This window comes from Dreissena polymorpha, chromosome 4 (genome assembly GCF_020536995.1).
Source record: "Dreissena polymorpha isolate Duluth1 chromosome 4, UMN_Dpol_1.0, whole genome shotgun sequence".
Taxonomy (NCBI): domain Eukaryota; kingdom Metazoa; phylum Mollusca; class Bivalvia; order Myida; family Dreissenidae; genus Dreissena; species Dreissena polymorpha.
The window spans coordinates 70,971,747-70,997,503 of NC_068358.1; the positions used below are offsets into that span (position 1 = coordinate 70,971,747).

A 25,757-nucleotide genomic window follows, 5' to 3' on the forward strand; every position below is an offset into this window, starting at 1 on the left:
TTATCATAGCATTGTTGATAGTCGATAAAAATGGTGTATAGTTTTTGGCCTGGGTTTATTATTTTTGATATAATTGCGTTAAGTATAAATATGCAATCTGTTGTGCTTTTGCCCTTTTAATGATCAAACTGGCAGTTAATGATTTTTTGGTGTTTGTTTGTCCAGTTTGTTATGCGGTTGAGTAACAATTGTGAGTATATTTTTGCTAGTATATTATTTAAGGTTATACCCCTATAGTTTTTTGTTTCATTTGATTTCCCGCCCTTATATATAGGGACGATGTAACCGAGGCCCCAGTCTTCCGGTTATTCGGCATTGTTAAAAAGTGTGTTGTATATTGCTAGGAGGTGTTGTCCTAATACACTAAACGATAATTTAATTAGTTCTGCAGATATATTATCAGGCCCACAGGACTTAATATTATTTTTTTGATGGAATACAGCTGCCCTGAGCTCATTCAATGTGAATTCTTTATCTAAATCAATATCCGTAGATTCTGTACTGGCAACATTTTCATGTATTTGTTCTGGTTGTTCGGCTAATAAGTTTTAAAAATGCGTGTGAAAGTCTTCTACTGTTATACTGTTATCCTTGTTTGGTGCTTGTTTATAGCATTTTTTTAAGGATTTCCAAAAAATTTTTGGATTTGATTTTGCTATATCTTCAAGTTGTTTTCCTTCTGATTGTTTGTATTTTGCTTTAGATTTCTTTCGTATTTTGTTGTACTTTGTTCTCATATTTACAAAGTGTGTTTGTTTTCATCTGTTTTTAATTTGTTGAATATGTTTCGTGCGCGTTTGAATTCTTTTTTAGCTGTGTTGCAGTTATAATCAAACCTTTTCTGGGATTCTGCTTTGTTTCGAAAAAATTTGTCGTGGTTAATATTTACTTTTTTCCCAAAAATTGTTACTGCATTGTCATAAATATAGCTAGTTAAATGTTTTATTTCACAATTAATGTTTTGTTTGTGTTCATTTAACACATTGATATTCTCTTTCAATGAGTCTTGAATTTTTTCAACAAAACTTGAGTTAAAAACAAGTTTAGTTTCCTCTTTGTATTCACCGGTCGTAATATGTCTAGTTTTGGTGTAACATTTTAAAGAAAAGTAAACACCTGCGTGATCGGAAAATCTTTGCCAATTGAGTATTTGAAATTCGTTAATATTATCAACATAGTTTGCATTTATAATAAGATAATCTGTTATACTCAAGCCTCCATTCGAGACGAAAGTAAATTGATTTTCCTGCTCTTTGTTGAGACGACCATTAACGATAGTATGATTAGTAGCCCGGCATAGATTAATTAGCCTTTTACCGTTACAGTCAATTACCTTGTCCGGATTGTTGCGTATATCTGGGAATTGTTTATTTGCATTTTCTGTATATAATTCATCAAAACAGTCAAGGTACTTATCATACTCTAGTATATCTGATAAATTACCTGTTCGGGAATTGAGGTCACCCGTTATGCATGTTTTTCCGAGCTGCCCATTTTTCTCAAGCCCTTTCTCAATTTCATAAAAAAAATCGAAATCTTGGTCAATTAAAACTTTCGAATTGACAGGTGGGATGTAAGTATGACACAGATACATATCCGACTCGGTAACTCGGTTAGAGTGTAATTCGGTCCACACATTGTCTATTCAGAATAAAACCATTTGAAGTTCTGTGAAATGTAACAGCTGTTACCATATTATTAAACTGACTCGATAAGTTAACGAATGTGTAATTCGGTAAGCTATGAATATGAATGAATGAATATTCTGGGATGAATAATTAATCAACAATAGTATTACCAGTACAAACTAATTTTCATTGTCTTAATTTAGTAAAATCTTACTTTGGATGGCCCTCATACTTTTGTAGGAGGTCGCCATCTCTACAGCCTTCCTGTCAACAAGCCGTTCTGGCTCTTTCAACTTCTTAAACGTGAAGGCAGCTCCTTTGTCCTTGCATTTACTGAGGACGCAGGAGAACCAAATTCTTGGCACACACACCTCCTCATTCTCCGCCAGCCGCTCCATATTGGCTTGTGGGTCGTCAGTCAATGAGACGAATTGCTGGGAACAAAATGATAGTTTACATACAAACTATTTCCTATGAAGCAAAAAAAGCATATAAAGTCATTGGTGACTGTTAAAACATGTACCAAAAGGGCTATGATTACCCAATATCGTACATTGATTCCACATGGTATACTATTGGTCCATTATGTGGATTACATGGCAAATACCTCAACTCCAAAGTCTTTGGATTCCAGATAAAATAAAAATAAGAATTAAGATGTATAGTTATGTAAAACTTATACGACCCTGGGGTAGTGGGGAGGAGTCACTTACAGGAGTCATGATTTGATTTAAATTGGTTAAGGGTAACTATTTGACTATAAAATATTATATAAAAAGTGAATCGCCTCTGATATCAAAGCTCTAGCTCTTATGATCATAAATCCTAAAGAAGTTGTTGTATTTTAAAGTATACAGAGATGAACATTTAAACATATTCAAAATATTGATAAAGCTCATGTGATCTGTATTGAGAGAGCCCAAACAATAACAAAAAATCTTAGAAGAAGACCGTCTAAAGAGCATCAATCCAGGTGGTTTGTGGCTCATATGTTCTTCTAGTTTCACAAAATATTTGATTGTACAAGTTATTGAGCAATAAATAGGATAGTAGTTGGATAAAGGAATTGTTACCGGCTGCACAGTTTCCGTAGTGCTCTTCTTCATTAAACTGCTGATAAATGCTGCCCAACGAGAGACACGTGGGCCAAAGGTCAGGAATCTATCTCCCATCTAGCAGAGGCTTCTTGGATGACCTCACATTGACGACAACGACACACGTCAGAGCTAGATGGATGTTGACAGCCCTGAAGGATGTCGCTTAATGGGGAAGAATGAAGATCAAAGCAGCAAAATCCAGATCTCTCGTCATAAAGAAAGCACAGACGGCAGAGAGGTTCAAACTCTACGTACAGAACGAAGAGATTACTTCCATAGTGAAGAGTTTAATAGAATGCCTGGGCAAGTGGTTTGATGCAAGCTTACAAGATCGCGACATTATCAAGAAGTTAAAGCAACAGGTAGAGGAGGGTCTCAAGAAAATAGACCGCTTCGGATCGCCCGGCAAGTTAAAAGCTTAGCTTTACCAGCACGCACTGCTCCCAAGACTAATCTGGTCGTTGATGCTTTACGAGGTACCCAGCACACAGTGAAAGCCCTGGAAAGAATCAACACCTCAGGAAGTCGCTAGGAGTTCAACCCAGCTTCCAGCATTACCAGTATTAGACTCTACGGGAAGAGCAACAAGTTACAGCTCCCGCTATCTTCACTGGTAGAAGAGTTCAAGACAGCGAAAGCAAGACTTTTGTTGACCTTAAGGGACTCTCCGGACGAATTCATCCGTGAGGCAGGGATCGAAACCCGAACGAGCAGGAAATGGTCAGCGACTGTGAGCCAGGCAGAGAACGCGCTCAAGCACAAAGACATTGTCGGAGTGCTGTTCGACGTGAATGAATCGTTGCGAGAAAGGTGTTACTGTGGAGCCGATCAGACCAGAAAGAGAGGCGAGCTATCATCCAGTCTGAGGTAAGGAGAGCGGAAGAAAATGCCAAGGGCGGCATCAATATACATATCATTGATTTTTTTAATGGACGTATTTTTCAAAACCATGGGCAGTTAACTCAAAAAAGGACCAGTCAAATCTTTACACGACTTTTCAGTATGGATTACCATGATGGGATGATAAATTACTACATAATGTTGCGAGCAGATCCATTCAAAATACATTGTAGCAATTCAACCGATTGTCAATCAAAAAGGGCATTATTTATTTTTTAAAAGGTCAACCTCTTTCAGACTCTAACCCGCCAAACCAGACATCATTATTTGCGAAGGCTAGAGTTTTGAAGAAGAAAAAAACATCGGAAAAACTAGAATTGTCGACTAAGTTCTGCAAAAAAAATCAGTTCATGATTTCAATTAGTTAAACAATATATATTAAATATAAATAAAGTTCCTGCGAAATAAAGTGCAAGCGTACACAGTTAGGACCGGTCTAACCGTTAAATATATTCCATATATATCAAACCTGACGTCATTTCTGATACCTTTATACGTATTCAACGATATTGTTTAGCTTTTTTAATTCAAAAAATAAACTTCTCGCAATACACTTTGCAGATTTGTGTTTTCGCAATAATTAGGTACCCGCAAAAATGTCTTTAATGACAAACTGCAAAATTGTAGATCTGAAAATATACTCTACGACGGCAACACAAGTTTCCAAGCCTGTCCATGTTTAGCTGGCGACATTTTCCATAACTTTTTACAACGGAAGTACAATTTTATAAATACACACAGGCCGAACCGGTGTCTATGTAAATTTAATACAATTATTACGACCGCATTATGTTGATTATGATTCACAAAAATCCATTTATTCAAATACAACACTATATTACACAATACATTAAAATACAACTCTACTCAATAAACTGTATAATAATATACTCATTTAATTTACATTTTACAACACATCCAGATGTTGCCATCGTTCGCATTGATCACACGATATTGCGCGATCATAGTTATTAACGTTCCGTTCACAGTGTATACATGGATATTCTGAAGCAATGACTGGATTTGTGACAGTTTCAATGAAACAGCTCCCCTATTATATACTCTTGTTTAACAGACGATATTTTCTCTATATGTATAAATACATACAGTTTGTATAATACACGCTGCCAATTCAAACCAACTTCTTTAACTGGCCATTAAAGGCATGTGCCGCTAATTGATTTTTTTGCAACACACTAATTAATTTGTTTGCACTATCAAGTCATGAATCATTGGAATATCATATGATTGTAGATTGGTAGTCGATAGGGTGTGGACGTGCTTTCATTTGCTCCACAAGTATGTGTTTTATTCACATATAACGCGACCAGAAAAAGTGGATATTGTGATAGAAAAAAGGATAATATGCAAAGTGTTATGCAAGTGTTAAATTTTTACGGATAAAATCATTTTATTCTATATAATATATCAGTGTGACGAAACCACCACTGCCCTCCTTTATAAAATCATTGTGATGAAACTGCATTTCGACGAAACCTCAATCACCCTCGCATCACAGGTCACAATACATTAATTGAAATCCAACGCGGTATGGAGTAAAACTGTACTGCTTACACGACAAAGAATGTAGTGAAATTCGTTTTTCTATTTATTATCGTTTTATGTACGATAATTTTTTTTTTCAATACGTTTATGCCAAATACAAATAGTAAACACGAACAAAACTTATCTGTTGTCAATCAAATGCACATGTTCGTATCAATATAAAAATATATTGAAATGAAATGTATATACATATAAATATCAAACAGTTTTGGAATTTTTGCAACTAGCGATCATCTTCGTTTACCATAAATCGGGACAATCTTTACTTAAAGCCCTAAAATTGAAACACATTAAACAGAATCAAGTATATGGTGTGATCGAAAGCTAAGGAACGAAAACATATAAAATTGCCTCGATCAACATAGCTATACGTACACGTAGTTTAAACATACCATAATTAAACTTTCTTTCCGTTGGTTCAAAATCTTGCTTATGAATCTGGATAGGAACGTTGCAGGGCGCAGCGGAAGAGAGATTGGTAAATCCGTTTAATCCAATTTAGTTTTGACACAATACTATTTACAATAATTTATTAACGTTCAACAAACAGTAGCCGAGTAACTAACGTTTTAACTAAAAACGCGTTTCTTTTTTAAATATTAAATAGAACAAATTCACATGTTACTCCATCGGTTTACAATGAAAGTGTAGTTGAAACCGTTATTTTTTTAATACAATAACGTAAACATTGTATCGTTTGGTTTCGCAGCCAATAAGAAATTTCGGCGATATGACGTCACGCGAATGTTTGTCGCGTGGTGTTTCCCACAGTTGTTAACCTTGAATATATACATGCATGAACTTAAATCAGAATTTTATCTATTAGTCGGACGGGTAAACGGTATAAGTATATCATAAAAAGCTTTGTGATCAAAGCCGGGACTCAGCTTGTGCAGGCTTTAACTATCATATCATATGAAACTATTTTACAAATAATTATTTGATTCCCAGCTAAAGTTCACTGAAAAAATAGTTGATTAACAATACCAACTGAATTCGCCCATGAGGCGGACAAATTCGCCCTTAACACGGACACAGATTTGTATTTAGCAATTTTTTGTTATCAATTCTCTACATTTATAAAAGTGCACAATAACAGTCATGTGTTTATCTTATAAGTTTTTATTTTATTTTGTAAACATGTTGACGAAAATAAGTTATAAAAAGAGGAAAAATGACAAGGTCACGTTAAGTGTCTAGCCAACCTTTACAGCAACGGAACCATGCACACGTAGCACTGGGGGTGACAAATAAAAGTACAGACATACATCAGGGGCGTACCTAGGCATACGGCAGTACGCCCGTGCCTATAATTCAGTTTCAAACTTTAAAAAAAAAGAAGAAAACTCTTAAAATTTGAAAAATGCAATAAAATGTGAGGGCTAAGGGGGGTATGGGTATTATTATGTAAACAAGCAAATAAGACGTCCACTTTTAGAAAATAATAGTGGGTACAAAACACAACACAGTCTTAACTCTAAACATACGAAGTAAAGTCTTTTTTCACTGATGAGGGTTTGTAATTATTGTGTAGACTTTACTCGTTCTACGACTGTGTTGTCGCCCTTTTTTGGAACCAATATTCGGACACGCGTTCCAGATTATGTTTATATGGCTCAAATTTTCAAAATGTCGGCGAACGTATCCAGATGTTTTTAGAGATAGCGTCAGCGAAACTTGTTCATTAGATGATACTCATTAGCAAGCTCTTTTGACAGATAAGTGGGAAAATGTTCACAGCTTTACATTTCCCTTAAGGTAAGTCGATTTATAGATCTACGAATTAAATAAAAGTTAAGTATGCTCGCTCAGGACTCAGCGAGCATGCTGTTGTTTCATTCAAATAGTGTTTCTTTTACAGTTTAATTCGAAACGAATTTAATTTTCTATATACCAAATACCCCAAATTCAGTTTCCGTTTCAGCAAACAATAATGACGGGCTTAGTTTTTGGCGCCACGTCGCACCAGGTTTGACGACTCGTCTAAACAAATACACACGCCGTGGGCGTGGCACAACATTTTTACAGAGTCGCACCACATACACGGACATGGGAAAGGTTTCCATGGAAAACATTCAAAATCCTTTACTTTTGTAGAGGAAGAAATTGTCGCCGAAAGATAACAACAAAACGCTCCATCTGCAATGAATTCCAAAATTTTCTGGGGGAGGTAGCAAGAGTCAAACATTTTCTCACATTTACATACCCATTCCCTCGAAGTCATAGGCTTCTTGATTTAAAGCCTTGACACGCAAACTTAATAGATTATGGTCAAAAGTATATTTGCTGTTGGCAATATTTATTTTTTTCTCAATATTTTCAAGCTAAAATTCGTGGATAAACATTGCCAAAATGTGCCTGAAATGCAACAGCAAATTACACCTTTTGCAAAGAAATTTCCAAAATTGTCTAGGGGAGGGCCCCATACTCCCGCCAGCAATAGAGTTGAAGACCCTCGCACACCTATGCAACTATGGATGAATTCTCGCAAAATGGCTTCTTGATTTTTAAGCATTGACACTTAAACTAAGCAAATAAATTATGTTTGAAAGTATATTTGCTGTTGACAATGTTTGATAAAATATTTTCTTTTATCGGTCTTTTTAAAGCAAGAAATTGTTGAATAAATTGATGAATAAAATTGCCAAAACGTGGCTGAAAGATAACACCAAAACGCACCATCTGCAATGAATTTTCTAAAATTTTCTTGTGGGAAGACCCCCCCAAACCTCCCCAGCAGGAGGGGGACACCCCCTCCCGCACCTACCCCCTACTCGCAGCTTCGCTGCTCGATCGTGCGTGTAGCTGAAATAGCCTCATGAACGCCCCTGTACATAGATAAAACATTATGTGATTCTTGTTGTTTGTGAGCTATGGGATTCTTTATAGTCATGCTCATTGGAATAAATATGTGATTTATTCTGATCCGTATGCCTCTGCAAGTACATAAACTCATGTTCGCCATAAGGGCGAATTGCGTTCGCCTAAAGGGCTAATTGAGTTGTATTTATGTTTTACTGTAAAACCTATACAATAGAGCGAACCACTGAAAATTACCTTTCATTATTTTTTTATAGCATAAGGTTATGTTTTCAATATAAAGTTATTTGTGAATGCTGTAAAACGTTTCTGACCAAAATGCCAATGGTATAGAGATAATTGATAAAATTGAAAATTCTGAATTTTCCTTCACCAGAAGTTATTAATTACTGTAACGAATCCTAATTCATCGTGAGAGTGTATTTGATGACGTTTTATTTCGAAATCTTTTTTTTTTTTACTATGAAGGGTAAAGTGTCTGTTATAAAGTCACAAACCATGCTAAATAAAACTAATCCCTGCGTACAACATATAGTAGATGCTGCAAGGACAACATTTTTAGCTTCTTGCCGATATAATAGATAATTTTGCATTTTTTCCAAAAGAGATGGAGCGAATGCTTAGGAGATGGCGCTTATGATAGGAAGTGGTTTCAATGCAGGATGTATCAATAATTAAAAGTCGTATCACAATGACATCATTACATGACGTACATTTGATAGATAATGTTATTTGTTATATTTACTTTATTTTTCAACGTACATACGAAGGCCCAAATCTTTACAGAACATTAATACATTCAATAACTTGTATTAAACAGCCTTACAGTGAATCCGATGGCTATTCATATATAAACATGATTTTTTTTTAAATATTTTTATTAAATGCTAATGACATATCTAGATCTATATCATTATGGGTTTTTTGTTTATTAAAAAATGTTTAGAATTTGTTTTATTGTGTTTTTTTTTAAAGACACCGATTTTTTTAGTTAGATAAAAATTAAATTTGGACAGTAACCATTATTAATATAGGCCTAATTTCGTTGTTTCATTGAAGGGGCTTTTCACAGATTTTGGCATGTTTTGAAGTTTGTCATAAAATGCTTTATATTGATAAATGTTAACATTAAATTTTAAAAGCTACAGTAAAAAATCACAAATGAAATTTTAAAAAAGGAAAAAAAGTAGCCCTCAGCAGGGCTCGAACCAGTGACCCCCGGAATCCTGAAGTAAAATCGCATTAGCAAACTGAGCTATCCTGCCAAGCATACATAGCAGGCGTATTTTATACCCTATATAAGCAATCTTCGTAGTTTCACAAATTTAAACGACAACAGAACTCTCCAAATTATTCAATCGTTCGCGTTGCAACGCTTTATAATTTTTAGGTTTTTAAATCGTCGAAAGATGCATATAAAGGCTATATTAGGCCATGGCAAATTTTCAGTATTACTGTATCCTCACAAATATCATAACTAAACCGAAAATTTGCGATTCTGAAACAACGTTTTTCAATTTTGTCAATTTACCAAACCGTGAAAAGATCCCTTTAACAGATAGTCTGATATGCATTGTATTTCATGTATTTTTAATGAAAACCAGTTACATTTCAATATCGAAAAATGAAATGTTGGTATTACGGTGCTGTTTACGAACATTCCAATGGAATATATTAAGCAAAGTATGCATTTGTTTATTTATAACAAGATGGACCTTATATATTCATTGCAATAGTAACCATTTTTCCCCGTATCAATATATGTTGTATTAGAAATGTCGTTGTTGTTGTATTATAAGTCGTTCATTTTACACCTGAAGTCTCTAGAGCTGGCTAAGCCGCGTTGGAATCACCTTTTTGTTGTTTTTACTTTAGTTAAAACACTATTTAAGTTAATAATTTATAATGATTTCCCTTGTTTATGATCCACAGATAATAAATATATAATTGGAAATTATTCAAGTGATTTAATAGTTTTCTTTTCTTGCGTACAGTACCTAACAATGCTTTAATGTTCCTTTATTCTGAGATCCGCGCAACATACTGTCCTTTATTACTTATCGAAAATTACGCTGAGATTATTAATTAGCACGTGTGGGAATTATTATGTTGCCCAAACTGCTTAATAATACTGTGCATCAAACGGTTTAACACTTTTTATAGAACACACAACTGTTGTGGTCAAACTATTTATTGTGTTTGTTTTCTCATTACTCGTTTTTATGTTCAAGAAATAATGGTAAAATAATGACCTTTTATAAAGTATGTATAGCACATACAATTTTGAATGATGATCAAACAGTAATGATCAGGCATTTGATATAAAATCTGTGTAAACTCTAAAAAATTACGTCTATTCCATATGTACGACACGCATTGTTTGTCGGACAAAATGGCTGCCAGATAAGCGTTGCTGAGGGGTGTGTGAAGAATCGATATCTGATTGGCTGATCGCAAAATTTGATTGACAGGTGGCGAATGGTTAATTAGGCTCATATATGTTGTTTTTTCCCATTATCAACTCCAAAAAATGAAGATAGCTCGGTTCTTTTTCCGTTTACTTCTTTGTATTATACATGTTGAATACAACCATAAGTGTCTTCCGGATGCCATAATTAACATGACACATGTATTAAATGTGATCTAACTTCTTCATAATCTATGAATTTAAATACATGTGCAGGCCGCCATTATTTTCACCTGTTTTAACACGCAGTGAAATGCAAAAACAAATTGATGTATGAATATGTTTATTATTAAACTCACTGGCTCTTTCGAATATGACCAAATTGAAATAATGCAGGACCCCTGTATATGCTTGTGTTTGGTATAAGATTCGACAGACCATGCATTTAATTATATGTTACTTTAAGACGTTAGTGATTGTTACATCAAAATAGTATTGTGAGACACTTAAGGTTGTGTTCAAGTTAAATTAGTTGATATATCATGTTCGTATATTAAATAATCTAAACTATGAAAACTTTCTGGTTTTAGCACATAAATGGCCCACGTCCAATGAAACATTTCAGTAAATTGTGCAACTTATCACAAGTTTCACCTAATACTCATCCGACATAAAAAAAAATATATTGGGCTAAGATCACCGGAATGTCTGATTCACAAACAAGCAAAGGGATGTTAGAAACTACATTTACATTTTCAAAATATTTAATTTATTGACAAACAATCATTTGCAGCACACTAATTGTTTAAAGCAAGATTATACGATTTTGTCAAATTTTTATGAATTTACATAAAAAATGTGTAAAGAACGTATTCAACATATATTTTAATATAAAATATAATAAAAGTTAAGAAGAACATGTGTCGAAAATGCGAAATAAGCCAGATATTTAATTCTGAAATCGAAAATGTCTGTACAGTCGAATTCGCCAGCATGTAAATCATGCATGTACGATGTGAATCTAAATTTAGTTTAATGGTTTAACTTCCTGCAACGATATCTATTCATACGACACACGAACATTAACTCTGATCCTAATAAAAAGACGAATGCTATGGTTGTTGTAGGAAAATATGTACGAAATATTTTCATCACAATCGGCTCAGGGCGCTAATTTAACTTTGCTGCATTTTATGAAATTCATTTTCAATGTATAATTTATCTTGCCTATTTTGTGTTATTGTAACATATTTTTATCAATATATTACAATTTAACACATATTAAAATCGTATAATCTTGCGTTAGTTAAAAAAAGTTGTGCTTTTTTTCTCATAACATTTCAGGTATAACATTGTATTAACAAGTTGTGTGACATCTAAACAACGTTTTAGACAATATTGAATTTAAATTTGAAAAAAAAAGACTGAAATTTATGCAACACTGAAACTTTTCACAATTTAACTTCTAAGAAACCATAATGATGAAAAAACAATGTTTTTCAGATTAAGATGAGACGCAATTCAGTGACATTGATAAAATTTCTGGTGGCAGCTGTGATATTTACTGCTGCTGGACCCATTGCAATGAAATTTCTGTTTGAAAACAAATGGGCAGATGAAAACATTGATGCTGGGCTTCCAATGGCTCCAAAGGGAAGTGGTTTTCATGTAATAGTATGTTTTTCTCATTTAATTTTATTTTGCTCAAATAACCGAAATTGTGTAAGATGGTTTGTTGCTGTGCAGTTGTTGACAAGTGGTTGGATACCATATTTCTTCTGTAATCTTAATTACAACATGATCTGAATCTTCTGCAAACTGCAGAAACAATTTTTCAGGCATATCTTGGAAAAAGTTCAAGAATCAGTAAAACACAAAACATATATGCCAAGGACGCATTGCATTATCATGTGTTGTCAGTACCATGTGGATAACCCAGGGCCATCTGTACCTCTTTTTGTAAATAGTTGGTTACATAGACTTTCTCTTAACATGTCATTATGCGTTAATTTGCGCAATCCGATTTAGATTAAGATTTTTAGCTTCATTAGATCAAGTATTTGCTTGATAAGCAATTTATTCATGAAATGCCACATTGCATCATAAAGGAATAAACTCCAAACTTGAAGAACATTTAAGTATTCATCATCTCATTAGCGGAAAATAGTAAAGGTCATGTGATGCAATCAATCATTATCTGGAAGAATGGAAAAATCAAGTCGGAGTGAGTTGCATTATGTAAGCTGTGATAGATTAAAATTAAACGTTTACCCCTCTCTGCGAGTAAGTTGAGTGTATTTTAGTTTTGAGCGAATATTAAATACATTATGAGCTGCGTGCTGAGAAATGTACACTAATTGTTACCTCAGATTAGCCTGTCTAGTCCACACAGGCTAATCAGAAATGACACTTTCGACGTAGACTTCCTTTTCAACAAAAATCTGTTAATGCAGACAGTTTGGTCCCTGTTAAGCCAGTGCGGACTGCACAACACGTTCTGCCTAGAATGGATGTTCGTTTAAAAGAGACTTCTTATAAAGAATTTCATTTTAAATGGTTTTTTTAATATTCCCGCAGCACAAGAGGAGCAGCGGTGAGCTGCAGAAGGTTGACTGGCATGACCACAAACAGATAGCGGCAGACGAGGCTCGGGTAGGGCCTGGGGAGCAGGGCGCGGCCGTCATACTGAGTCCCGAAGAGGAGTCCAAGAAGGACGACCTTTACAAGGTCAACGGATTCAACGCCTTCGCCAGTGATATGATATCACTGCAGAGATCCATTAAGGACATACGGCATCCAGAGTATGTGTGCAATTGTGTATTATATGTGTTGTTTGCATGTTGTGTTCTGTAATTTTTATTTATTTAATTAGGTTTTCTGGTATTGTGTGTTATTTAAAAAAAGAGTTCAATTATGAGATGAAAGTAATTTATATAATTGTGTGAGTATACATAATGGTGTATTTTTATGAAATAAAGGGCATTGCATTTGTGAGAATATTGGAATAAGACTAATAAAGAAGGTCCAAATTATTTATTAATACCAAATAACGGGTTTCGTCTAACATTAATAATGCTTCCTACACAGCTTTCATACTGCATGCATAATGTCTTTAAAGACTATCAATACACCCAAAATCATCTCACCTCATTTTGAACTTGAATTGGACCTACTTTTGTACTATGGCTAATTCAGATGGTCCAAATGCTAAACTATCGTAAATGTTTTGTCTTACATCAATATCACATGCTACAAAGCTTTCATACTCATATGGATGTTATCACTCTCTACCCTTGTGCATTATCTTACTTTATATTGAGTTCGACAACGATTTAATTGTGGACAAAGACTGATAAAGAAGGTCAAAGTTCTTGGCTAACCCAACATGACGTGTTTTGGCTTACATTCAATATGCCTCCTACAAATCTTTGATACTTGCATAGATGATGTTTTTGAACACAAACAAATCAACCACAACACCTTACCTTTTTTTTGCGTGAGATGACCTTCCAGTTCAGAAGGTCCTAATTCTTGGTGAACCTACAATGGCGCGTTTTTCAAACATCAACACTACCTGTTAAATAGCTTTTACATGTGTATGGATGTCATCCATGAACTTGAGTCTTTTGAGTTTCTTAAATAAAAGATTTTTAGATAGATCTAAAGATGAGATCGTCCTGGTTGATAGGCAGACACCATTTCCATTAAACATGTGTGACTTCAAGCTTGACCTAGATGTAAATAATGTGACTGTTTCACCTGTATAATCCAGCTGTAAGGCCAAGAAGTACTGGAACAAGCTGCCTAACTGCAGTATTGTAGTCCCATTCCACAATGAGCACTGGACGACTCTCCTGCGTCTCACCTACAGCGTCATCAACAGGGCTCCTAAGGAGCTCCTACATGAAGTCATTCTGGTCGATGACTTTAGCACGAAACGTATGCTCATGTTCTTAAACAATATAAATTAGGCCTTTCAGCTCAACTATTCATTTCATTCACTATTTATCTTTAATTAAGTAATGTGTATTTCTATCAGTCACCTGATATGATGGCCATGAAGACATGTTAAGCACTCTTTAGTAGTAGCATGGTTAGTTATATGCAACATTTAACCTGAACATTTCTACAACACCAAGAAATGTTGGATGTCACAAACTAGATTTTAATTATTTTACCAATGTATTGACTTGAATTTAATAATCTGTAAAACCACTATTAACCCTTTAAGTTAACCACTAATGATTCTCTTGAATTACAATCTAACTAATCCTGAACGTGTACCTGTCTTGAAGCATTCCTTAAAGAAGAGCTGGACAACTATATGAAGGAGCATTTTCCGGGCCGTGTCAAAGTTGTGCATGCTGAACGAAGAGAGGGCCTCATTCGTACTAGAATTCTCGGGGCAAAGCACGCAACAGGGGATGTGATTCTCTTCCTTGATTCACATGTGGAGGCAAATGTGAATTTTCTGCCGCCATTGTTAGGTGAGCGCAAGTTTTACCCTTTGCTGTTGAACTTTTTGTGTGTTGTACCTTTTTATTGATCATTACACCGTTCCCCTGCACAAATTACCTTTGCATATGCATTGTGCAAGTGTATAGATATTTATTTTAAATGTTAACTTACATAGTTATTTTACATCAGCTTTATGCATTTATATAAGTTTTACATTTTACAATTCTTAAAATAAATTTAAGTGCATGTGCATACAAGCTGTTTATGTAACACTTTGACTTTTAAACATAAAGGTATTCTATTTAAATCACATTGAAATGAGTAAACTTCCTTAAAACCTAAAATAACATGATCAGTTTCAGTGAAATATTTTCTTATATATTCTTACTTATAGATGATCCGTGCTCTGGGACTTAATACATGAGCGTTTAGATTGTCCCAGATTAGTGTATGCAGTCCAAGTGGCTAATCAGTGTCAACACTCTATGAATTTATTTTTCATTTTAAGAAAGTCTCTTCTAAAAAACAGACTAGGCTGAATGTGTCATCCCTGATTTGCCTTTGTGGACTGCACAGGCTAATCTAGACAGATACTTTGCTCACATGCAATAAGCCCTGTTTTAAGATTATTCAATTCTTCAGATCCAATAGCGGAGGACTATCGGACCGTGGTGTGCCCGTTCATCGATATCATAGACTATGAGAACTTCAACTACAGACGCCAAGACGAGGGGGCCAGGGGGGCCTTTGACTGGAAGTTCTTTTATAAACGCCTGCCCCTTCTACCGGAGGATCTGCAACACCCCACTGAACCTTTCAAGTAAGAGTCCTGCTGATTCCCCTGACATTTCCTTCTGGCTCCAACCTAAATAATGTTACCCGTGTTTTGTTTGAATAATGTAATTAAATAACATGAGATGAATTAGTTTTTTTGGTTGTTGTACATAAAAACGGGGACCTGATTATGTATACACAATTGAACAAAGATTTAAGAAAACAGACAAAAACTACTGAAATAACAATGACTCAAGCTGTTTTTAATGATTTTTTTTTAAATTAATGATCTTGTTACAAGTTCTAGAACAAAAATAGAATACAGTCATCGAACATGTCCCAAAGATAGATGTCCCACCAGTTAGTCCAGATGAAAGTATTTTTGCAACCCACATCTGTTATTTTGTGTAGTTCTCAAGTGATGGCTGGTGGTCTGTTTGCGATCAGCAGGAAGTGGTTTTGGGAGCTGGGAGGTTATGACCCCGGCCTTGACATCTGGGGTGGTGAACAGTACGAGCTCTCTTTTAAGGTATGACTGTAAATTTATCAATAAGCCTGGAAATATGGGAATTAATGCATGTGCATAAAGTGTTATCCAAGATAAGTCTGTGCAGGCAAGTTGAGGCAACACAGGCAGACACTTTCTGCTTAAACTGATTTTTTTTTCAAAATGAGGCTTTTTTAAACAAGAAATACAACAGAAGCTCCCTGAACAACCTGTGCGGACTCCAATGTATTCTGTTTAACCCTTTCCCCCATAAAAAGCAAAATGAAAATGACTTTTGCAACCAGCATAAAAACAGAACAGCCTGCTAGTAACTTGCAGTCTGTTCAGGTTTAAGCTGTTTGCTGCTCATCAGGAACTAAGGGTTGGAAATGAAGACTTTAAAACTTGAATTCAGTAAGAAAGGTATTTAATTTAATGTAACTTTCTAAGGGGCTACTAATGCGTTAAAATACATATCTTAGTGGTAAATGGTTAAATAAATTGTTGGCACTTTTCAATGTTCACCTTTAGTGCAGTACTCTCAAAATATGTGTATTAGCTCTACTTATTAACTTTGAAAAGCGACTACATGCAAACTGAAAGACAGTTTTGTGCCTCATGGCTATTTAAGTTAAGACAAATATGTAAACCCCTTTGGCACATCTGAGTTTATACAGATTTTTAACAGCTGATCAAAGAACATTTAATACATACAGACTTGCTTTGATTCAATTTTCAATTAAATGGTTCATTGTTTTGCTCATAGCTCTGATTTCCGTAATTTCTATCAAATTATAACTTCAAAGTGCTAGACTAATTTATTGTAACTAAACATATAATTTCAATTGCATTTATCTAAAGCTAAATTACGAGATTTTGATGTACTTTAAGATTTAAGAATGTTTGTGTTCTCTGTTTTGAACAGTATTAAGTGACTTATTTGTCAGTAGATATAGCATTAACCTAAAAAGGTACCATGGTCTTTATATTAAAATAAATAAGCACATCGAATTTCAAAACTCTCTTTTTTATAAAACCAAAAAGTAACAAATACATTTTTTTATGAAATGAGAAGGAATTATGTCTCAAACAATGTTTTTCTCAATCTGACTTTGAAATTTTAGTGAGATTCTTATATAACAAATTGTTCAAAGTTTCAAATTATGCTGAATTTTTAGAAGTTTTAAAAACTCATTAAAACTCATTAAAATATTGGCAGTCATTGGGTATTTGGTATTTTAACCCCCGGTTGTATTTATTTTCATTTTTCTAAAAGTGTTGTAGTTATGTATTGTACTGATAACTATCCTGTTACCAGATTTGGCAGTGCGGTGGTAAGATGGTTGATGCCCCCTGTTCTCGGATTGGTCACATTTATCGCAAGTTTGCACCATTCCCAAATCCCGGTGTTGGAGACTTCGTGGGCAGGGTAAGACTCAAGAATCATTAGTCCATTTGTAAGGTTGTCAAAAAGTGTTGTCCTGTTTTTTCACATCATAAATATTATTTATTAGTGTTGTTTTAATTTAATTACCTCATATCATTTTTATTATATTTTTACCAAATTATTATGCTCCCCGATAATTTTTCGCAGGAACATATAGTAGCCCCTTTGCCCTTCAGTCCGTTCTTCCAATTGTCCTGAAATCATACTTTCCTGTCTAGGCTATTTATCTCCTACTAGAGACTGGAATTCAACACAAATTGGTGGGAAGTTTCATTACCAAAAGCGTTTGGCCATATTACCAAGATATTTTTCTTCAATGATTTGAGACCTTGACAGTGTCTAAAATAAGGGTATCAAACAAATATAAAAACCATGTTCTAGGATAATGGGGCTTAATGCATGTGCATACAGTGTCTTCTCAGATTAGCCTGTGCAGTCTACACAGGCTAATCTTAGACGACAATAAACTCACATGAATTAATCCTGGTGTTTTCAAAAGCTTTGCTCATATATTGTCAAATTCCAATGCATGACTTGGCTGCCCTATTTCTCAGCAACTACCAGCTGAATTCAACACAGATTTACAGGATGAATTGTATACATCCCATGTTGCTAGAAAAGAAAATCATTTTCTCATGAACCATAATGACTGATTAATTTCATTTAATTTGTAGAACTACAAACGTGTGGCTGAAGTGTGGATGGACGAATATGCGGAGTACCTGTACCAACATCGACCACATTACCGTAGCATCCAGCCTGGGGACCTCACTGAACAGAAGGCAATGAGAATTAGACTCAACTGCAAACCTTTCAAATGGTTCATGGAGGAGATAGCATTTGACCTTGTCAAGGTTTACCCACCCGTGAAACCAAAACCTTTTGCAAGAGGAGAAGTAAGCATATATTTTGGCATTTTTTATTTTTTGGAATGCTTAGTTTTCATTTGATGGAAATTATGAAATTCCACGAAGTATGATGGTAAAAATGGTTTGAAGATCAATATGAATAGGGTCAATTGTAATAGTTTATTCTGCAGACAAAGCAGTCACGTTCTGGAAAAATTGGACTTAATGCATATGCGCATAGTAACGTCCCTTATTAGCTTGCGCAGTCTGTCCAGACTAATCAGTGACAGTGCTTACCGCCTAGATTAGTTTTCGTTTGAAAGAGACTTCCATTAAATGAAAAATTCCATAAAAGTGGACAGTATCATCCCTTATTTTCCTGTGTTGACTTCAATCTCATTTTGGACGACAACTTACGCACAGAATTCAGTCTCATCTCGGACCACACCTTACGCACAGAATTCAGTCTCATCTCGGACCACACCTTACTCACAGACTTCAGTCTCATCTCGGACCACACCTTACGCATGGACTTCAGTCTCATCTCGGACCACACCGTTCGCATGGACTTCAGTCTCATCTCGGACGACACCTTACGCACAGACTTCAGTCTCATCTCGGACCACACCTTACGCACAGACTTCAGTCTCATCTCGGACCACACCTTACGCACAGACTTCAGTCTCATCTCGGACCACATCTTACGCATGGACTTCAGTCTCATCTCGGACCACACCTTACGCATGGACCTTAGTCTCATCCCGGACCACACCTTACGCATGGACTTCAGTCTCATCTCGGACCACACCTTACGCATGGACCTTAGTCTCATCCCGGACCACACCTTACGCATGGATTTCAGTCTCATCTCGGACCACACCTTACGCATGGACCTTAGTCTCATCTCAGACCACACCTTACGCATGGACTTCAGTCTCATCTCGGACCACACCTTACGCATGGACTTCAGTCTCATCTCGGACCACACCTTTCGCATGGACTTCAGTCTCATCTCGGACCACACCTGACGCACAGGCATTAAACCCAGTTTTCCTTGAGTAATGCTCAAATTATTTGAATATTCATTTTAAAAATGCTTTGTGTCTAATCTCCAGGCGGTTGAAATTATGTGGAGAAATTGCTTTCTGTTTTAATTATTTTGATTGAAGTTATTAATGAAAGAAAAATAATAATATTCATGATAGATTATGCAGGTATTATTAATTTGAAAGCTCATGACAGATAGCAAAAATGTAATCAATAGACAAAGTTACTGGTTTGGCCAAATGTATTGCTGTACTTAAAATACAGTCAATTATTGCAAAGGCCCCCACTTGTTATGCTTTATTCAGGTATAACAGTTTAGTTCAGTTTTTAATGGATTTTTAATGCCCTCCTCAAAAGAAGACAGCATATAACACCCACGCTGTCCTCATAAGATGTGTTGTCTGTAACACCCGTCTCCCTACCTCAAAGGTCAAGGTCACTAGAGTTCAAATGTTAAAATTGGAAACACAAGTTGAAGGTTGGCATCTGGATACAATGGCCACATGTATTGTCATTTTCTGCAATTTTATAACTTATGAAAATGTGTCTATGTAAAATCGCGTACACATGTAATTCAATGTCAACAGTTCAGAAATAGGGATGCAGATATGTGCATTGATACCAAGTACGGCCGTGGAGGAAGCAATATACACCTTGATAAGTGTATCTCCGACTCGAATGGCGGCGGAGAGCAGGTGATAACAGTCCTTAGGGGAGATAACTCCAGTGGAATGCTAGTGTAGACCCCAGTCTTCATAATATTAATAGCCACTTGCCGAAGCCCAGGTTTCAGTAAAAACATGTTTTTGCAGGTTGAAATTTCAACTTGCATGCACAATAAGGTAAATACAATGTGAAAACAATAATTATGAAATTTGTTCAATTTCTAATAATGCCAATTTTTTCTGTTGTGGTTGGTTATTTACTTTAAACAACATTTACAGGTTGTATTCTGAATTTTGGACAAGTTCATGTGGAATTGGGCAAACTTTAATTTTAATGGCTATGCTCAAAACAGTGAGCCGTTCTAAAATGATATTGTGAAGACTGGTTACTGTTGACCCGCATGCAGTGCTAGTGTCGTGGCTTTTTCGTTTCCCAGTAGCAGATTATTTGTTTACAGGAAGAAGGGATGTTGGTGAAAAGAGATTGTTTTTAAGACTGCTAGTTTTTCATTAAAAAATGTGTGGCATCCTAGTTGTTGAAAAATAATTTACAGAAAATTATGCTTTCTATAGTACAACATGGTAATGTGAACTAAGATTGAGTCGATATTTTACAATTTGTAAAATTTCATGTAATGGCATACATATTTGTATGTGTGAAATAAATGTGAGCACATCCTATCATAAAAAATCAAATTAAAAACAAATGTGGGTGTAAATTGTCTATATGAAAAAAAACCGTCTATATGGAAAGCATACGTACACCTTGTGTTATTTTATTATCTTTTATTTGTCTGATTTGTGCTTGCATATTTGTTATTACTCCCTAATATATGACCCACATCATGCAAAAATGGGTCTTATGCCATATGCGGCCAATCTGGCTCTAGCCCAGCCTGCTCATCCACCAATGTGGTGAGGAGTTACCCTATCTGTTATTAAGACACCCAAGGTATTGTGGTCTCATTAGCGGATAGAATAGCTCTTGCCGAACTGAGTCTCTGTTTTGCATGACACGGCTCCTGTCACTTTGTGAAGCTCCACATATATGAACTAATTTTATAAATAAGCTGCTACATCAAAGTCTGTGAGACAGATATTCATGATGCCAAAGACCTCATTAGCTTTTTCCATGATAAGATACTCATCAAAAGTAATTGATCAATTAAGCATAAATTCAAAGTAAAATGGTAGTAACAAGAAAATAATAGCAGAATAACAGACTGTTTGGGTTAAGACTTTCCAACAAAAGAATATAATTCGTTTTTGTGATATTGTAATATAATTTTGGGCCATTCATGCCGTATGAGATTGCTATATGTCCGTTTAGTTTGAGATAATGAAGGTTTTTTAATGAATGTATTCATTTATGTTATTTATTGATATTCTCCATATTTGAAATATATTTGAAAATGTAGAGAAAGAAACCTTGAAAACTATTGAAATAAAAAAATAATTAACAAGTATGGATATTTAACCCGGGTACTCTGTGTGCAATGTGGATGCTTAAATGGCATTGATTAAGTCATTAAGAACTGGAACTACTGACATTGTAAAACTTATTTTTGTAAAAATGGGTATCAATAAGTGATATTGATTGGTTAGTTTCGTCAACCTTGTAATTTAAAAACAAAAAGCAAAGAGATTTAAGTAAATGGAAATTGTCTCAATATATTTGTCATGTCTCCAATATGGGTGATGTAGCAGCGAAATATTTTTCAGGTGCAAAATATCTTTAAATAATCTGATTAAATAGCCGCAGTACTACAAGTAGTAATAGGTTGCATGGATTGATAGTTTTTTCAGTATTTTAAGTGTAAAGTTCTCAATGGGGGAGGGGTGGGATACAAAAAAATACGTCATGTTTGTGAAACTTCAATTTCATGCTCGTCAAAACTAGTAGTGCTATTGCTGATCTGGTGATGGGTGTTGTGTATCCCTGACAAACCGTTCTGTGTTGTATATCCCTGACAAACCGTTCTGTGTTGTATATCCCTGACCAACCATTCTGTGTTGTATATCCCTGACCAACCGTTCTGTGTTGTATATCCCTGACCAACCGTTCTGTGTTGGGTGTTGTATATCCCTGACCAACCGTTCTGTGTTGGGTGTTGTATATCCCTGACCAACCGTTCTGTGTTGGGTGTTGTATATCCCTGACCAACCGTTCTGGTAATTGGTGTTGTATATCCCTGACCAACCACTCTGTGTTGGGTGTTGTATATCCCTGACCAACCGTTCGGTGTTGTATATCCCTGACCAACCATTCTGTGTTTTGCAGTTTAGAAGTGCTGCGGCCCCCTGTGTATAGATACCAAGTATAAAAATGACCATGCAAATGTTAAGCTAGACCAATGTATAAAAGATGGAAAAGGAAATGGAGGACAGGTAAAAGTAGTAGATGCTTGCAAGATCCATTATGCGTACAAAATGTGTTTGTTTCAGGCTTCAACCCCCCCCCCCCACCAAAAAAAATGCATTATATATATAATAATTATAATAAATAATAGAGAGTACAAATTTCATACAAGTGTACATCTCTGTAACTACAACAGATATTGATTGGAAACTACACACTTGTTTCTTTAAAGTTATTTGGGCAATTGCCTAAAGCCCATAACTTTTGGAAAAAAACACTAAGGTTTGCATGCAACAAGAGAAAGCTCTTGGTAAAAAATTCTTTCTTGTATCACTTAAAAAAGTTTTTTGATTTAATAGCATCTACATATCATTTATGTTTTAGGCATCCAATTTATTCTGAGTATGCACTAAGTTTTTAAATAGCTTGTAAACGTCTCTTAAATTGTCTGATGCATGTATGTTTGCCCTTACAGTAACAATTAAACAATTGTCATTTTTACAAATAATTACATTACTAGGTAGGTCTCTAACTCCATATTAGCTCCCAATATTTTTATATGGCCTGAAAGAAAGACATAAGCCACGTTCTGGGAAAATCAGTGCTTAATATGTGTGCTAAAAGTGTTGTCCCAGATTAGCCTGTGAACCCATATGTTTTACACCTTTTATATTAAACGTTCAGTGAATATATGCATACCCTCTAATGGTTTATTTAAGAAATAATTCGTGTACGTTATAGTTTAATGTCGAATAACCCACGGCCGGAAGTTTAGATGCGTAGGGATTAAATCACGAGTGCGAAGCACGAGTGATTTGAAACCAGACATCTTAGCTTCCGAACGTGGGTTATTTGACAACAAACTATAACGTACACGAATTATTTCGGCTCTAACACGGTTTTTACTAAATATTTGTACAATGTATCTGATTTTTCTTGTGTACTATTTTATGTGAAGTTTCCGCCCATAAAAATAACTTTCGGCTGTTCTGTCGATCAGATCTCACATTTTAAAAATACCGGATTATTACGCTGGTGGAAATGTATCGGCATGATGTGTTTAGTGTCTAAGCTCCGCCCATAATTATTGCAGAATAACGCATAGACGATTTTCTTCTTTGTACATATGAAATTTGGCACGTGCTGTGTTAGAATGAATTCCTTTATTGACAATGTGAAAAGTATTATCTGAATTGCATTTAATGGGCTGGAGTTTCACTTCTTTATATTGTGTATTATAAACACATAAAACTTTCACAAAAATGCTTAACTTGAAATGCATTCTTGATTTTCTTGCATCTATTAATTTTTTATTTCTTTGTAATATCTGGTATTTTGGAAGTTATCACCTATAAACATGTTGTTTTTGTTTCAAATAGAATTTAGAATTTTCGTGGCATAAGGATATAAGGACCATCTAAAAGGACAGTGTGTTTCGATGTTTCAATATCCGTGGCCAAGGCTCCTGTTATTTTATACCACTGCCATGGTATGGGAGGCAATCAACGATTTAAGTTCAACATTGTAAGTATCATTCAGTTATATAAACCTCGGAAACATCAACTTAACATGTTGTGCAAACACAGAAATGCATTTAAAAATATTAAGTGATTTATGTTAGATTATATATAAGAGCACTGTTAAATGTTAACATAGTTTGTGAATGTCCCTTAAACTTGTTAGGTTACCAACTAAATAGAACACTTGTGTATGCAAATACCGTAATTACTCAAAGTTTTCGGACACTTAAAAAAAATATTTTGTCCGAAAATTTAGATACGAAAAATATTCAAAAAGTACGAGTGTCCGAAAATTTAGAGACATACTATGTTATGTTTGTTTGTCAATTATTATATTGAAATAAAACCAATGTATGCATGTGTAACAATTGTGTTGCGTTGTACTCTCCTTTATCTGCTTTAAATGAAATAATACAACTTCACTTATTTGCAATCTCTTACCTGAAATTGTATATAAAACATTATAAAAAACAACCATACTGCTTCCTGAATACGATATAATTTCTGTTGGGTGAAACCATTCTTAATTACCGGTATGCATGGTAATCTCCCCAATAACGCATTTGTAATGGTCCATGGCCCTCATGGCATTCTATGCAGATAAGCAGAAACAGGGCAGACATTTAGTAAAATAGCGCTGTAAAATATACTGTCTGAAAAATTTAAGTCATTAATTATGGCCGAAAACCCGTATGTCCGAAAATATAGAGTTATGAAAAATAATTATTTTGGCTAAAAAGGGAGTGTCCGAAAACTTAGGGTAATTACGGTAGTCAATATTAAGTTTTAGGAAATACATGAAACATAACTCTTTTTTAAACATCATCTACACAGATCACACAGCAAATATTCAAACCAATTGTTGTTTCAGAACACCCAGCAGATTTACCATCCCATGTCAAATCAGTGCCTTGACTGTGACACTGGGAGCCATGAGCTCTTCATGAACCCGTGTGATGAACACAAGAAGACACAGCAATGGATCATAACCAATGTCAACCAGACTGCTATTAAGATTGAATGGGATCTACGAAAGTAGCATTTAGTCGTAGTGGAAGTATATATTCAAATTGTTTCAAAGTTTCCAAAAAGTTTTTTATGGCTGTTTTATATTTGATTGGTCTGGCAAACATGATAGTAAACAGTGTCTTATAACTTTCTCACTTACACATAAGGGATTCAAACCATGTAAAAATGTATTGGTTGCTGTACTATTACTATTGTGTACCTTCAATTTTCGATATTAATGATACCATTATTATGCAGATCGACGAACAGATTGAAAGATAACTGTATGCAGCTTACACTTACAATGTGTTGATTTTGACCCTTGAAGAAAATCATCTGTATCTTTGTTGCTCATATTTGAGGTATTCCAAATCAGTATTGTAACAAAGTATTGACATTAAACACAGAAATAATTGTTTTGTTGTCGTTAGTGTATCTCAGTTTTCCATTTAATTGACAACGAACATTTTCTTCCTATTGAATCTAACATATAATGCAGTATATTATTATTCTCCAATAATATATGTTATACTGATGAAGTTTGAATCTGTATGTGGTGTAGATCATAACTAGTTATGTGTGTTAATAGTAAATGTGTTGGTGAAAAGGAATTGTTGTTTTAGTTAGTCATTGTTGTACACATTGCCATGTTTTTTTGTAAGTTTATTTCTGAGTTATTAATATATTAATAAATTATATATATAATTTATATACATATTTAATGCT

The 25,757-nt window shown here is 34.9% G+C and overlaps 2 protein-coding genes across 2 annotated transcripts; one reads left to right on the forward strand and one right to left on the reverse strand.

Moving 5' to 3' along the window:
- Positions 1–1,068: 1,068 nt before the first annotated feature.
- LOC127876382 (uncharacterized) lies at positions 1,069–3,256 on the reverse strand. Its single transcript, XM_052421565.1, has 2 exons — positions 2,702–3,256; positions 1,069–2,062 (listed from the first exon to the last, which is right to left on the reverse strand). The coding sequence occupies exons 1-2, from the start codon at positions 2,798–2,800 to the stop codon at positions 1,823–1,825; spliced, it is 339 nt and encodes a 112-aa protein (XP_052277525.1). The 5' UTR covers positions 2,801–3,256; the 3' UTR covers positions 1,069–1,822.
- Positions 2,902–25,445, forward strand: LOC127878499 (putative polypeptide N-acetylgalactosaminyltransferase 10). Its single transcript, XM_052425028.1, is given in 14 exon segments — positions 2,902–3,130; positions 3,343–3,592; positions 7,932–7,986; positions 12,996–13,219; positions 14,191–14,357; positions 14,714–14,905; positions 15,519–15,696; positions 16,062–16,179; positions 17,456–17,566; positions 18,259–18,480; positions 20,067–20,174; positions 23,883–23,915; positions 23,917–24,027; positions 24,895–25,445. Coding segments are annotated over 14 exon segments (2,166 nt in total). The 3' UTR covers positions 25,063–25,445.
- Positions 25,446–25,757: the final 312 nt, after the last annotated feature.

Coding starts and splice junctions, on each gene's coding strand:
- LOC127876382 (XM_052421565.1), bottom strand. CDS start 2,800: ATGGGAGATAGATTCCTGACCTTTGGCCCACGTGTCTCTCGTTGGGCA. Junction 2,063..2,701: donor CTACGGAAACTGTGCAGCCG/GTAACAATTCCT, acceptor TTTTGTTCCCAG/CAATTCGTCTCATTGACTGA.